Raw genomic sequence first — 16,132 nt, forward strand, 5'->3', positions numbered from 1 at the left:
GTCAGACACACAGACATCCATGAAGAAAAGAAGAGCACCGGAGAAGGCGCACAGGAAGGCGAGGTAAACACTTGCTGCTTTCTTGGGTGAACTACCAGATCCACTTGTTCGAAACGGTAACCGCCTATGCTCACGAGACCCGCTGCTGTAGGCGTGAAAAGCAGGAGCAGCGCCGCCCTGCACAAGAGGGAGGGATGGGAGACTCGGAGACTCTGAGGCCCTTTGCACTATCCAGGCAGCGGCACCGCATTATTTGAAAGTGGACTTGGATCAGCTGTAAGTGTGCGCTGCAAACTAGCAGAATCACTAAAAAAACCTGAAGAGTAATTGATATGCTGAGAAGGGAGAAAAAAAGTGAAATCAAGGGCAGAAAAGAAAGTGAAAGACAAAAATAGGAAAACAGAACAAGGGCAGTGAATAGAAAACAGTAACAGGTACAGCAGATTGTAATTCAGCTACCTCATTACTTTACAGCAACGATCTAAATACTCCAAGGCTTTATCAGAGGGCATCAAAAAACGAGCCCCAACTGTTTGTCATCGAGCAGAAGCCCACTTTCACATGCACATCAGTAGTTTATATACCATGTGCTCAATAAATCGAAGCAAAGATTATTTATTTGCAAATGAAGATGCTAAGGTTGGATTTTCCTGCAAGAAAGAAGGCAACAGCCCAGAGCGCGTGGACGGCACCAGGCCGGAGCGGGTCAGGTGGCAGCTCGCTTCAAACCTGACCACACGGAGCGCTTCATTCCCTGCGCGGCCTTCACCTCCTCCCAGTCCAGCCTGACGTCTGAAACCTCCTCTTCTGGCTCCGGGTCCTTTCTCAAGGTCCCCCGGGGGGAGGCGACCACGATAGGCAGAGGGCCACATTCCCCCCGGAATTCCACCACATGTAGCCCCTTCTTATCAGCCAGCTGTTGATGAGTTTCCTGGCAAGAGATAAAGGATACCATGAAGTTAGAAGCCATTAATTAAATGCCGTATCAGTTGGTTCTGAGCAATGTGTTTTGGGGCTAAACCATGGTGAACTGTCACGGATGGAATTATCTCAGCCCCACCTCCGCAGCCCGAGTTGGGATGAGGAATCCAAACTCCCTAATTATGCGCTTTGCTGTGCCAGGGGGGGACTCAAATCTCATCAAGCCCGTGGGTCTAAGTACTGATTTACAGGAAATACAAGGAAGAGAAGCCATTAAGGACGCACAGGTATTTAACCAGCACCAGACTGAGAAACACTACAGGACAAACAACCTGAGTTCCTTAAAAAAAAAAAAGGAAGTATAGCGTATGGGTGGGGCTCCACCGTAGGCATATAGGAAAAGAGGAAAACCTACAGACCTAGAAAGACGCAGCACACGCTAAGCACAGGGTGATCTGGTCTGCAACCTAAATCGAACAAATTGCATAAAGGTGTTTTTTAAAAATCTGACGAATGGAGACATTGTATGAACACATTGGATACTGGATGATACTAACTCACTGCTAATTGTTCAGGAATATGAAGTATTAAGGGATGAAATCAAATGATGTCTGAGATTTGGTTCAAATCCCTAAAGCCGGCGGGAGGTTATGAGGAACACGGCCAGCCGGGAGCTGCGTGAGAGGGCCGCTGGATTCACTGCACGGCGTGGCCACAGGAGTCTGGAAACGGGCAAATGAACTTAGTGGATGGTGTATTCACCGTGCCTTAAAACACTGGTATGTTCAATCTCCTATGTCCAGATGTGACGGCCACTGTGTACTATGTATTCTAACCCTACACATGTTTAAAATTAGATAAAAGGTAAACTATCTCATAAACAAAAGAGAGAATTTAAATGAGTGTCTTACATTGAAAAGCATGTCACTTAAACTGGCAGCATTTTTATCTTTTTGGGTGGCACATTAAATAATGTAGCTTTTTATAACTGGCGGCAGTAGAGGAGAGATACACAGTAACCACATCAGAAGGCTCAAAGCACTAACAGAAAAGGAAAGGGTTCCATGAAAGAACAAAAAAAGCCAGGCGTGTGGCACACACCTGTCATCCCAGCACTCGGGAGGCTGAGGCAGGAGGATCATTGCGAGTTCGAGGCCAGCCTGGGCTACAAAGTGAGCTCAAGGCCAGTTCAAGGCCAGCCTGAACTGCAGAGCGAGACCCTGTCTCAAAAAAAAAGACAAAAAAAGAAAAAAGAACAGGCTGCAGAACCATAAACATGACCTGTCTAAAACCAACAGCTTAGTTATATCTAACAATTAAACCTCCACCAAGAAGTCTGACTTAGAAGTGCTTTAAGGATGTTTTAGATAGTACTAACACACACAAAAGTCCCCAAAAGATCTTATATCCAAAGGCAGCTTTATCTTGTAATTCACTTTCATATTTTGATCAGAGATTTGTAACATTATTCCTCAGGTCATCTTATTCAGAAACCATCACTGTACTCTTGGAGCCCTCAGCCTGGTTGTCTTATTGCTTGGTCACCTCTGCCATGCATCCAAGGGCCATGCTGTGCCTGTGAGCCAGGCCAGGCCGAGCAGGGTAAGCTGGACAGCGGCCCGGGGTTCCCACCTTCAAGGAAGAACAACGCGGCACCCTGGTGTGCCCAGTCCCCATCAACTCAGGTGTCTGCCGGAAGCACCTCTGCATGGAACCTGAAAACTGACCAGGGTTTACTCTGTGGACGGTACCCCGGGGGCTTCCCTCACCCAAGACTGACCGGAGGGGCTGACTTAGGAAATGGACTTCCTCTTTTAGTTTCCAATACATTTGGAACTGCAGACAAGTACATATTCTTTTCATAATAAAATATAGATCATAATTACTGGCTTTAAAAAATACTGATTTTTGAAACTAAAAAAACCCATCAAGTCCCATATATCCATCAACAGATGAATGGATAAAGACAATGTGGTATTTACACAAAGTGGTGTACTGCTCAGCCGTGAAGAGGGAAAACGTGAGTCATTTGTAAGAAAATGAATGCAGCTTGAGACCATAATATTAAGTGAAACAGACACACAAACTGGGCCGTGGATATAGCTCAGAAGCATAAGTTCCTGCCTGGCAAGTGCAAGGTCCTGAGTTCGATTCCTGGTACACACACAAAAAAATTCTGTATCATTTTTCTCTTATATGAGAAACACAAAATATAAACTACAGAACCAAATAAAGGGGCCTGGGATACAGCTCAGCAGCACAAGTGCCTGCCTGGCAAGTGTAATGTCCTGAGTTCGATTCCTGGTATTAAAAAAAAAAAACATTGAGCAGAACCAAATAAAAATAATAGGAAACAGGGAAACAGATCTTTTGTAAAAAGGGAGGGAACCAAGAGATGGAGGAGAGATGGGAGGAGGGGAGGGCATGCGAAAAGAGTTAAGGTGTGTGAGGCACAGGTACCAGCTCCCCTGATGACTGTAATCACCATGTACTGCAAACGTACTAACAACAACAACAAAACCCCGAGGTACTTCTTGAAAGGCCAGTTATCATCAACTCTCTGGTGGCTCTGACTAACCTGACACGGTCACAGCAGGAAAGAATGCCCAGGTGGCCCCAAGAGCATCACCAGGGGCCTAAAACACAGGGCAGAGCCCCCGCCCCAGGCCCAGCCCGTTACCTGGCGGGAGAGGCCCTGGAAGACGCCGCGGGTGAGGTTGAGCATGTTCATGGACCCGGACACCTTGGCGTACAAGTCCTTGATGCCAATGAGCCGGCAGATGGTGATGATGGCCCGGTGGCAGTGCAGGCCGGAACCTGGGGAAAAGGGAAGGCCAGGGTGAAAAACCTGTGCTGTTACTCACTCTGCTGCCTTCCAGATGGCTCTGGCTCTGGATTTGGGGAACAGCGTTTGGGCCTCACCACTTCCCTCTGGGGGGCCCTGAACAACTTAGTGAGCTTCCAAGATGGCGCTCACTTCAATGGGATGCTGTAAGGGTCAAACAGATTAGTACGTGCATCTCTTAAACATGGGGCCCAAACCCGGGCTGTTGAGAGACTAGCAGGTGCCTGAAAATCCCTGGCACCCACACCCACGCTAAGGCTCAAGGGACACATCTGCCCTACGCTCCGAGTGCCCAGCTGCACCGAGCAGAGACAATGTGGAAAACCTCTGTCTGCTCTGGTGACACGCCCGCTCCTAACTGCCCTCCCAGCCACCAGCCAAGCCCACTCCCCTTCTTCCCGGCCTTCAAATCTTGGAACCACTCCCCTCCCGCCATTTGCCCCACTCTTGTCCTCCTTTCCAGAAGAGCTTTAAAAACATAAGCCAAACACTACTCATGATTAAACTCCCTCGCTTCTCACTGTTCCGATTTTAAACAAAATGGAAACAAAAGACTCCACAGCCTGCAAAGGCGTCCAGCCCTGAACCCTGCGCAGTTCACTGACTTCATCCACACACATGCCCTCCTCACCCTGGCCCTTCCCAGAGGGACTCTGTGCCCGGGGTCCGTGTTCTCCCAGGCCTCGCCCTTCACCCCCTCACCTTCAAGGTTGTGCTCCAACTGTTGCACCAGGCCAGCCGACCCTACAGTGGCACTCTAACCGCGGCACTCACACACTCCGTGCCGCCTCTTACCCAAGGCGTCCCCTCAGTGGCACGCAGCCCCGTGAGGGCCAGGACAGTCAATTTACTACTCAGTCCTCAGAGCTTAGATTGGAGTTGAGGCAGAGCACGTGGGGTGAGGGAGAGCAAAAGGCCCTGAGTGTAGACATTCTGATTTGCCAGGCACAAAACTTGGCACACACCTGTCTGCTTTAGGCTAAAGACCTACTCCAGAAGTTGAGTATTACTGGCTTTCCAGCTTCTGACTAGTCATAGGAACTCAGCATCTGCGTGTCCAAACTAATTTGGATGTAATCACGTAACATATTCTCACCTAGAACAGTCCTGCTTCAGAGAGCAAACTGACCACGGACGCCTTAGCTATGCTAGATCACGCACGAGCCGGGGACGCCAGTGGGTGCTAAAGACAGGTTATGATGGGCTCCTGGTCCTTCTGCGTGGAATCACGCACACACAGGACTCGTGCGAGTACCACGCATCCACGTAAGGATCAGTACAGACGCACACACCCACAGGTGCGTAACAGGGAGCGTGAGGCAGACCTTGGAAGGAGCTGAAGGCTGCCTCTTACTCTGCCCCACTGCTGGACCACCGGGCAGGACCCTCCCTCCCACGCTGCCGGCTTGGCAGAGCTCTTGATGAGACCAAGCGAGGCGCATGCTGTACCCAGCTGGGACCACGGCAGACACGCCACAAGTGGCAGCCCCCGCTTTGCGCATGCACACATCTCCGAGTTGCAGCAGTCACAGTCCTGCAATAATCTTCTGACTGTGCTCTGCAAACTGCCAGGCAGGGACTGTTCCCCGAAAGAGTGTGTAATAAAAGTTCAATCAGTGCATGTGTGTTTCTGTGTTTCTGTGGGAAATATCCTTTGCTACCCTGGGTGAAGAACTGAATACTGTCCTGTAGTCTAGGTGCAAGTGTTCTGTGAGGATCTTGCATTTCTGGTTTTCCTCGGGAGATTTATACCACATAAACCTCTGCCATAGGCCAGGCGTGGTGGCATACACCTGTAATCCCAGGACTTGGGAGGCTGAGGCAGGAGGATCGCTTCCAAGTTCAAGACCACTCTGGGCTATATAGTGAGTTCAAGGACGGCCTGGACTATATAGCAAGACCCTGTCTCAACAAACAAAAAAATAAAAATAAAAACTAAAAACAACTCTGCCATTCACACAAGATATGAAAACACCTTTCTGACTCTCCTCAACCCAGTTTTCCCACCTGCCCTCCCTTCTGGGTGACATTACCATTACCATCTTCTCACAGAAACATAGTAGTGCATAAAGCATAGTTCAGAAATGTCCATGAAGCACCATACTGCTTTAGCTTCACAAACAAGAAATCTAGGCTTAAAACACAGGTAAGGGGCTGAACTACACAGAAATCTAAAAAATACAGCTTTGATTAAAGGAGAAAAGACTGAACTAAATTAACACTAAGAAGCTTGCTGCTGCTGTTGTTATTTCGTGATGCTGGGGAGTGAACCCAGGGCCTTGTACACTCTTAAATTGTAGCAGCCTTTGAAAAAGCAATCAGCTATAAATGTGTCTCAACCAACAAAAATATGGTGTAAACTAGAAACAAAAGCCATATATGTAATTTTAGATTTCTCGTAATATATTTTTAAAATAAAACTAATTTTAGCAATATATTTCATTAAGCCAAATGTCCAAACATTATCATTTCAAAATGTACCCCTACAATAATACTGGTGAGTTGATTCACATTCTTTGTTTCAGACCAAGTCTTTGAGCCTGGTGTGCACTTGACCCTTCGATCTCGAGGGCCACATCTGTGGTGCTCAGCCGCCCCGCTGGCTGGTAGTTACGGCGTGGAACAGCACAGCTCCAACCCTGATGCCTGAGTACTCAGCACTGTTCACTAACAAAACAAACGGGCTCTCCCAGGCTTTTGAATGATTAAGTATGGCTTTAAAGCAGCAGGGAAGTGCTGGTGTGTGAACACAACCGGCACAGGCTTTCACTTTTCTCTCTTGGCTTATTTCCACGCCATAGCTCTAGCAGAGTCCTCTTAGAAGCATTGATAGGAACTGTAAATGTTTTCCCTCTCTGACCCAAGCTTCCTTCGGTTTATGGACCTTGAGGTACATGAAATCATGTTTTACTGTGCAACTATAGGAGAAACGCGAATCTGAATATTTAAGAATCCTACAACTCTGCCTGCCTGCTCTTCTCCACCATAGGAAGGGCCGCTCCTGCATCCCCAGGGCTTCCGTCAGGACAGATCGTGGACTGTGCTCGACGCTTGTCATGAGGGCTGAAGGTGTGCCGAGTGCGCTTACCAGGCACGGGCCTCTGCATTCCAACCCAGGGGCCAAAAAGATCGCCAAAGAGAATACTTGATGACAAGTGATGGGAACGGAACGCACTGTAAAAACAGCAACTGCTGACAGCATCTAGTAACACCTCACAGCAATGAGCTCTCTGGACGAACTCATGCGCCGGCTCAGCCCCACCCAGCGGCTCACTCGCTGCTGTCTCCTCCTCCCTCGCTCTTCCTGCCTGCCTGGCCTGACTGCCGCTCGCTTCCCCAAGAGCCTGGTCCTCCCTCAGCCTCACTCAGGTCTTTCCACGCCAGTGCCGCCCAGACGAGCTCCAGGAAAGGGGAGCAAAAACAAGAGGGGAAAGCGGGAATGTTGTCATTTCCTACTTTATCTTCAACGAATGTCAAGAATTTCTCGGTTACCTCTGGGTTGTTTCTTCATCTTGATATGCGTCCTTTTAAATCTTAATGAAATGTCATGGAATACTGGAGAATAAAAACATAAACACAATACGGATTAGGTTGGTGGCTTTGATGCCTCTTGAAATAAAATAGAGCACCCTGGACGGTCACCACACGGCAGCCAAGATGACCAGTGTGATCTCATTCGTGTTACAAACCTCCCCAAGAGACTAAGTTTGTTTCCCCCTTGCACATATGTGTGAGAACGTAGTAACAGGGAAACACCCAGATGCCCACAGAGACATGCAGCCACACGCACTGTAAATTCCAGAAGAAAAGAGCAACACTCACTTGTGTGGTCTTCATATCGTTCTATGTAATACAAGTAGTTAACTGCTTTGTTCTTTGCCTAAAGAAAGCAAGGCAAATGTTTTCCTAAATCTCTTTTTTGGACCTTGAAAATATTTTTCATAAAGTATTTCATTATAAAACAGCTCACTTATGCAAATACTTTTGCTTATACTTCTAAAAGATAAGGACTTACAGCAAATAACCCCAGTAGCACTATCACACTTAATTTAACAAGCCCCTGGCAGCTCTGAACATTCTGTCAGTACTCAAACTTCCGCAGCAGCCTCACACTGCTGGTAAGCAGTCACAAGCCTGGCAACAGCGATGCAAAAACAAACATACTTCTGAAATGGATTTTTTATTTTTTTATTTTTGGCGGTACTGGGGACTGAACCCGGGGCCTTCACACCGAGTTACATCCCCAACCCTTTTTTTATTTCTTATTTTGAGACAGGGTCTTGCTAAGTTGCTAAGTTACCCAGGCTGGGCTTGAACTTCTGATCCTCCTGCCTCAGCCTCCCGGAGTGCTGAAATTACAGGTGTGCACCACCGCCTAGTTTGACATGGCTTTTCATAAAATAAGTAACCTTTGATGGATTCATGAGGAAGTTCTGGGATAAGTCACTATTTTCTTATGGAGCCCTCACTATCTTTTACTACGTGTTAACAAAGAAAAAACTGTACATACTTTCCTGAAAGCATCCATCCGTTCAGCGGCTTTCCCAATGGCAAAACCTTTACAAGAAAAAACAAAAATATGAAAGGGGAAAGAACTCTGGCACATTCTCTGCCCTCGACCTACTCCTGCATTGAGCTCCCACAGTACCTTCTAGAACCACACCTTTCACACCCACAGAAAACCCGCTGTCCACACCCAGCCATCCCCACAAGGCTACAGACTTGCTTATCTCTTTTGAGGCATGCTAGAAATTCTACTTTTAGATGGATTTATGAAATCCAAGGTGAGCTGCACAACACTGCTATTCATAAATCTCTAATAAAATGAAATGCACTGAATTTTAAAAAGTTAACTATGCCCTAAATTAATATAGCAAAGTTTTGGAGGGATCCTTTTGGGAACAAGATTAAAATAACCAGAAGTCATGGGGGAAAATAGCATTCTATAGAGTAAAACCATAATTTTAACTAATAAAAAAATAAAATCAGTGGTTCTTCAGTTTGTGAATGCTTAACCCCACGGAAACTCGCGCCAACAGATGTTTCATGTATCACTGAAAATCAGTGAACTCTGATGTCCCAGGTAAGGATGTGATGTATAAAAGACATACATTAATGCAGCCTCTAGGATGGAAATACTCATCAGCATTTAAAAGTACTGAGCAGCAATTTCATTGCAAGAATTTTTCCCTATTGCTATACTCACAAAAGTGCAACAAACATGTATAAGAAGATTGTTTTTTAATAAATGGTAAAAATCTGTAAACATAAATATTCAGCAATAGAGAAAAGATTACAAAAATTACGTTAATCTGTGTAACAGGACATGGTGGAGCTGGTACAAAGAACGCAAGGGAAGCTGCTGATGCTGACACAAGGTCTCTGATGTAGCACTAAGAAACGCATGTGCAGAAGTTTACCGCTGCAATATGACCCCTGGGTTTTTGAAAAAAAGACAAAGGGTCAAAATATGAACACAAAATTTTTGACAAGGCATTTTTGAAGCGAGACACAAAGGAACTATTAAGCATGGTTTCATTGTTTTAAATTTTTGGGACAGAGTCTCACTAAATTGTGCAGGTTGAGCTCACACTTGCAGTCCTCCTGCCTCAGCCTCCCAGAGTGCTGGGATTAGACATGCACCACCAAACCTGACTTTTAAACATAGTTTCTTACAGCAGCATACCATCTACATACATTACTTCTGCTTGCGTTAGCATGGGTTAACTGGCAGTTTTCCAGTTTTTCCCCTTCAACATGCATACATACATTTCAAACATACATGTTCACAGAATTTTTACAGCAAAGCATAGAGAAGAACATTTACATGATCAGCAAACCTACCAACTGCAGTAAACATTATTAACCTTTCCAGAGTATAGTCTTCAAATCTTTTAAAAAATTGGGATTACATTCTACAGTATTACATTTTTTGTTAGCATTATGGCGTAGTAACATTAAAGACAGGTAGTTCTTTAATGACTACAGAATATTATTACACTCTACAGCTATACTCTTGTGCAACCATGGCTGCATTGGATATCTTCCCCTCTAGTTTTTCACTATTAATATAACATCGCCTTAGGCCTTTTAAAATATTTACTGTCCTCAGAGGAAAAGGTAGATGTAGGAAGAGCCATTCTTTCTTTTCTCTCTAAAGGTTTACAAACTGCAAGGTTTGTAGGCTTGAATCAGTAAATAGTTTAATGGTAGAAAAATCAGGCCAGTAGCAGGAGCCCATGGCTCCCTGCAGGGCCCACAGCTTCCCGCAGGGCCCAGGCCACCGTGGCCACTACAGCCACCACGGCCAGCACTGTGTGCAGGGTCACAGCCCACTCACCTGCAGCTCCTCTTCCGTTCCCCACGGCAACCAGGACTCGGATCGATTTCTTTCTTCCCTCTTTTGCTGTCATATTGAAAACATTTCTTACCTAAAAGACACAACGTGTCATCAACAATAGGCCTTAGGAAGGTTCTGGAGCAGGGGACCAGTAGGACCTGCCTGACTCACTCCGGTGGCCACATCACCCTCTTCCTGCACGAGCAGAAGCGACAAGCACTCTCCAAATAAAACCTCCTCTGCGCTGATTCCGCAGGAACGGAATGGAAAGAAGACTTCCTCTTCCACAGGGACCTATATGATTCAACTGAGATAACCCCTAGAGGAATTTGAAACTGTACAACTCCATGTACTCTTTCTTAATGAATATACCACAGGAAAGAAAAAAGTGGTAGATTAAACTTTGAAATAGTTTATCACTGAATATAAACCCTATGCCACCAGCAGATACACTAAAATCCTTCAAAATGATGAAATGCAGCACACAAACACAACACCATAAGCTTGGAGCTCTACATTAAGGATTAGAACTAGTTGAGAATAGAAAATTTAGGAGTATCTGATTATTATGAATATAGAAAAATAAGCATCTTTCCAGTCTATTTTAAAGGCCAGGAACTATGAGACTGTCATATAAACTGCTTACATGGTGGCTGGCTCTCCAGCTCATGGTGACCTATACAATGGAATCGAAGGAAAAGAGAGGTTGAGCCCATTGTTAGGGACAATCTTACAGGAAACCATGGACACACACAGGAATTTTACGAAGGGAGTAACTTTCAAAGGCTAGAATCTGGGATATGCAGTCCAGCTCAAAGGGATACTGATTATTTGAGAGAAAGCTCTGGAAAGAGTGATTAATGTTTACCTGACACCAGCTTTGGTTTCCAGAGGCCATTTCCCCACCACAACCGGACACTCACCTTAACTCCGAGCTCAGAGGCCAGCCCCTTTGCCCGATCTCTGCTCCCGGAATTGAGTGCTACATACAACTGGGTCATACCTCAGGGGTCACCACGAGCTAGACAGCCAGCTGCCAGGTAATGCCACATTAGCTTATGGAAGGAGGACATTTAAACTCTGCAATTAACCATACACTCAGGTTGCCTTGGCAATTTGGTAGCCCCCTAAAAAGGGCAGTAGTTAGTCCAACCAATATCAAGGAGTGGAAATAAAAGTGTATTTCCTTACCCAAATCAGCTCAGTGTCTGAGAAAACCTCCCAGTTCCTCCTCCTATCCCTACCCCATCCACCCAACTTCTCCAGAGCTGTAACCGGTACTTAAGTTGACATGCCTACCTCTAGTATCCTGGTATCAAAATCCTCATACGTTTCTACAAGAAGAAAAGAAACAAGCACACGGATGAATGTGTCTGTCCTATTCATGTACAAAGCATTTTCAACATCGGTGTCATAACAGACTTCAGATGAGAATCTTGGGTCTTCTGTGCCACTCGCCGGCTGTGCCCAGTCCCCCACCAGCAGCAGAGACTACTCCGACACCGAGCTCACGTCCTGCTCACACGCCTCCCCGCCTGGGTGCACCCCCCTCTCCAGCTCTCTCCTTCACGGTCCTGCAGCCCCCGGCTCCTCCCGACCTCGGCCACCACCCTCCTTGTTCTCTTTGTCTTCATGACCTCCTCCCCGTAAGACGCTAAAGTCCACCAAGTCAACAGAATGCCCTCAACTCTCACATCCTTTTCTCTCCCCAGCGCTCTCAAGGCCGGAATCTACAGCCGTCTGCTCACAGCTGCCTGCTGCTGGAGAAAAGTCAAAGTGCGGCCAAAGGTAGCATTCAAGGCCACCCATCTGTCCAGTCCTCCCCACTGCCCACCAGCCTTTTATGTTCTTTTATTTTCTCTCTGCCCTCAAAAGTAGCCACTTCAAACACTCTCTATGGCCTTTTTATTTTTTTAAATATTTCTACTACAGGAAATTTCAACCATACAAAAATAAGACACTAAAATAAAAGCTTTTGTACCCATTAGTCCATTTCAACTCATGGCCAATCATCTTTCCTCTAAAAACTCAACTCCCTCTCTGCAGGATAATTCCGAGCTGTCAGCGTCGGCCACCTTACCTCTGCGTCAAGAAATGGCCTGCCGGACACCCCCACCTCCCCCTGCCAGCCACCTGGCTCCCCGACACCTAACCGGCCCCTGCTTCTGTTACCCCTGTGACCCGGATTCTGGACCTGGGCCCCATTCGAGCTTGGTCCATGGCTCCTCATCGTCCCAGCTGAATCGCGGGGCTGTGCTCTGAGCATGCTGGCCTCAGTCTCCGCCTCAATCTCTCCTTGCTGCCTTCAGCCAACACTTCCAGGAACGTAGCCAGACTCCTGCCTACTTCCTCCCAGCCCCTCCCTAGCAAGCACAAGATCTTCAGATGAATTTTACATGTCTGTGTGCTCAGGAGTCGGGGGAGGGGCTTTGTTTTCTAATTTGGCCTAAGTATTACTGAGTTTTGTTTCCTGTGTGTTTTTATGAGGCATTATGACAACTCTCTGGCTTGCTGCCTCTGTTACTGAAACTGCATTCACAGGCCACGAGGCTCCCCAGGTACCACTGAGCCACCTGTGTCTGGGAAACTCGGCCCCCACATGCACACCCCTCACACACGACCATGTTTAAGGCCCTGAGCAGCCAAGAGGCAAAGGCACCCGGCGGGCTGGGCCTTCCCACCCGTGAAACACACTTGGGATAACAATGTGGCGAGTTATTCAGAGATGCTCCAATCCCTCTTGGCAAAAGGCAATCCAAACAGGTAAGTAAACAAAACCATTTCAAAACATATTGTAGAATGACCAGTCCTCTCTCGGTCACCAAGGCAAGCAAACCCGGGCCTCCGCTACCTCCATTGGGGCCGGGGTCTGGGGGCCCGATGCTGACGCCGCCCCATGTGTTGCCACTCCAGCCGCGCTCCCGCTTCACTTTAACCTTCCTCTTCCGGTCCCACTCTTCTCGCTGCTGGGTCAGGTTGGCCTCCACCTTCTCCTGCTCCTCCTTGCTTCTCTGGGCAATGGTCTGCACTGCTCCATTTCTCACCAGAGGGGCATTCAGGCCAGGCCACAGGAAACCAGAATGTCCTGAAGGCATACAGATAGAAATAAGAATTTTAAAAAGCATTCATTGTTCAAGTGTTAAAGTGCCAGGCGATGTGTGTACAGATAAAAACACTGTTGTGGGAGCTTAAGCTGATGTGACCACTTGGCAGTCACTTAGCACAATCAAGTCTAATGTTTAAACAGATGATGAGCTGGGACTGTAATTCCACCGTGCAGTACCATGTCCTGAAGAAACACTCACATGCAGGTTCAAGGCACATGCGGGCTTGGAGAAGAATATCCACTGAAACATTATCTACAAAGGCAAAGCCTGTTGGGCATGGTCATGCACATCTGTAATCCTAACACTCAGGAGGCTGAGGCAGGAGGATCACCCTGAGTTCCAGGCCAGCCTGGGCTTCATAGTGAGTTCAAGCCCAGCCTGAACTACATAGCGAGACCCTGTCTCCAAAAAACCAATCAATCAAACCATAGATCCTACTGCATTTCCTGAGAAATATTTTGTTGCCTCCAGTTTAAAATACCCATAAAATCCACAGGAAAACACTTTAAAAGCACTTCAACTGTTTTTGTAAATTTACCTTCACCAATAATCTGACCCCTGTTCAAATCCTTTCTTCTCTTTTTCTTAGTTCTTTTGCCTCTTCCTTTTCTTATGCCAGCACCAGACTCTGCTAACGCGCCCTTCCACAGCTCATCGGCCGTCACTGCAAGGAAACAGAGTTTTTTTGAAATACTGTGTGTTTTTTAAGCAATGACCTACGGTCGCTCCTATTGAATAAAAGAGGCCATAAGGGATCAGCTTCGCTGGCATCACTGGGGTAAAGAAAGCAGAACAAAATCATTCTCTACATGTCACATGGCTACACTTGGAAGGCCTAAGAGGGGCCGATTTTACTACTTTTTCCCATGAAATCCTAGTTAGCTATCAATGGCTGTTTCCTTGTTTCTCTTCCTGTCCTCTTGCCTACATAACCACCACTGAGGTAATCAATAACTATCCTTCCTAAATACAGGCTTCTCGCTCAAGCAAGAATCAACTGCTGCTATTTTTCACAACCCTTAGGTAGGCTGTAACTACTTGTTAGATCTTTCTTGCATATCTCTGTCTTCCTGAGAAACCACTTTGAAGATACCAACATATATTACAGCAGCCACTGATATTTTCTTACTAATCTGTCCATAACTCTGTAATGTCTGTATTGTTTCTATGCTATTTCATAAATGGATATATGTTTATTACTATGTGTTTCCTACAACAACCATTGAGAATAGTCAATCAATACTCAATTGGTCACTCATGTATAGCTCTATTTTCTTTACAAATCACTTTGAAGATACCAAAGTATAGTACAACAACCATTGATAATAACCTACCACTTTTGTCTGTTTGTCTGTAGCTCACTATTATTTGCCTATTTGTCTTTCTGAGAAACTATCTTGTATATAATATGTAAATCAACCATTGATAATTTCCTACCACTTTGTCTGTAATTTGGTAAGCCCCCTATTACTATGCTATCCTTCTTTTACTCTTTAAAATAAAAAAAGAAATAAAGAATCAACTGTTCAGCAGCGCATGGTGGAGCACGCCTATAATCCCAGCACTGGGGTGGCTGAGGTAGGAGGATCGCTGCTAGCTCCCTAGTTCAAGGCCCACCTGGGCTACAAAGTGAGTTCAAGGCCAGCCTTAACTCCACAGTGAAACTCTGTCTCAAAAAGACAAAAAAAAAAAAAAGAAGGAATCAACCTTCAATCTAAACCCATAAATCTGAAGAATTTAGATCGTGTGCTGTACTCTTCTGTCAATACCCTAAATATCGCTGACCTGAAAACAAGATATTCAGATTTACCTTTCACTCTAGGCTAGCTGAAACACAGGACAAGAGCATTTAAAGGCAACTGACAACTAACCCTCAAGTGTGTGCATGTGTGTGTTGCTGAGTCATGTGTGTGTTTAATCAATGTACAGATTCTGGAACGCTGACTTATTTCTACTTGTGAATTTCTAGGATCCTAATTTCATTTCCATCATACATTTCTATCAACATTTTCCTCTTTGTACGTATAGAATATTTAAATTCTTCACTTTTGATCATTACTGGATTTTATTGGTATAGCTATGTAATTTATAGTATTTAAATTCTGCCTTCCTAAATATTTCTAGCCTCTCACAGTATCACCAATACTTACTGACCTGGTTTTATTACCAACTTATTTAATAAAGAATCAGAGCTGAGTATAGAGGTACACACCTGTAATCTCAGCTACTCAGGAGGCTGTGGAAGAGGACTGCAAGGCAACTGCAGTCCAGCACCAGCAATTTTGCAAGACCTTGTCTCAAAATAAAAAGGGCTGGGGAGGTATCTTGGCAGTAGAGCACCCCTGGGTTGGATCCCCAGGGTTGCAAATATAAAACAAAAAACTGAGCTACAAAATGCTACCCTAGTCAAAATTCTAAGATAGATAGATGGATAGATAGATAGATCATATTCTAGAAGACAACTGAGGGGCCAGGGATATAGCTCAGCAGCACAAGCGCCTGCCTGGCAAGCACAAGGTCCTGAGTTCAATTCCCAGTACCAATAAAAAATAAAAAATAGAAGACAACTAAGTACCTTCACTCTCCTTTATGAACCTTTGGGTTTAGAAGTTTTAGCTGCTCCCTCGCTAAAGGGCCCCCACCTTGATACTCCAGGTAGGTAACATGGAAAAGGAATACATTTTGGATTTACACTATTTTTAAATGCTTTATACCTATATGGGACTCCATTTTCAAAACTTTCACATATAATACAGCTAATCTTCACGAAGCTGGAAAATTTCACATTACAGGTTGCTTTGTGTATCCTGGATGCTGAGGCTGTGATTCAACATAAAAATAAAGCTCAAACTTCAGACCAACTCTAATTCACATCAAAGGACAGGACTACAGGTTCAAAATAAAGTGTCAACCTCAAAC

General features: G+C 45.6%; 1 protein-coding gene across 1 annotated transcript in view; it reads right to left on the minus strand.

Moving 5' to 3' along the window:
• Positions 1 to 599: 599 nt before the first annotated feature.
• The window catches only part of Mrps5 (mitochondrial ribosomal protein S5), a 24,430-nt gene continuing 8,897 nt past the window's right edge, over positions 600 to 16,132 (minus strand). Inside the window, exons 4-12 of the mRNA XM_005400641.2 lie at positions 13,752 to 13,877; positions 12,958 to 13,191; positions 11,406 to 11,440; positions 10,107 to 10,197; positions 8,277 to 8,323; positions 7,589 to 7,646; positions 7,259 to 7,321; positions 3,602 to 3,738; positions 600 to 931 (exon numbers count right to left, since the gene is read on the minus strand). Of these exons, the coding sequence (XP_005400698.1) occupies positions 707 to 931; positions 3,602 to 3,738; positions 7,259 to 7,321; positions 7,589 to 7,646; positions 8,277 to 8,323; positions 10,107 to 10,197; positions 11,406 to 11,440; positions 12,958 to 13,191; positions 13,752 to 13,877 (1,016 nt within the window). The 3' untranslated portion in view covers positions 600 to 706. The remainder of the gene's footprint in view (positions 932 to 3,601; positions 3,739 to 7,258; positions 7,322 to 7,588; positions 7,647 to 8,276; positions 8,324 to 10,106; positions 10,198 to 11,405; positions 11,441 to 12,957; positions 13,192 to 13,751; positions 13,878 to 16,132) is intronic.

The sequence above is a fragment of the Chinchilla lanigera genome, unplaced genomic scaffold, assembly GCF_000276665.1.
Source record: "Chinchilla lanigera isolate Chin_1 unplaced genomic scaffold, ChiLan1.0 scaffold00069, whole genome shotgun sequence".
In the NCBI taxonomy this organism is placed as follows: domain Eukaryota; kingdom Metazoa; phylum Chordata; class Mammalia; order Rodentia; family Chinchillidae; genus Chinchilla; species Chinchilla lanigera.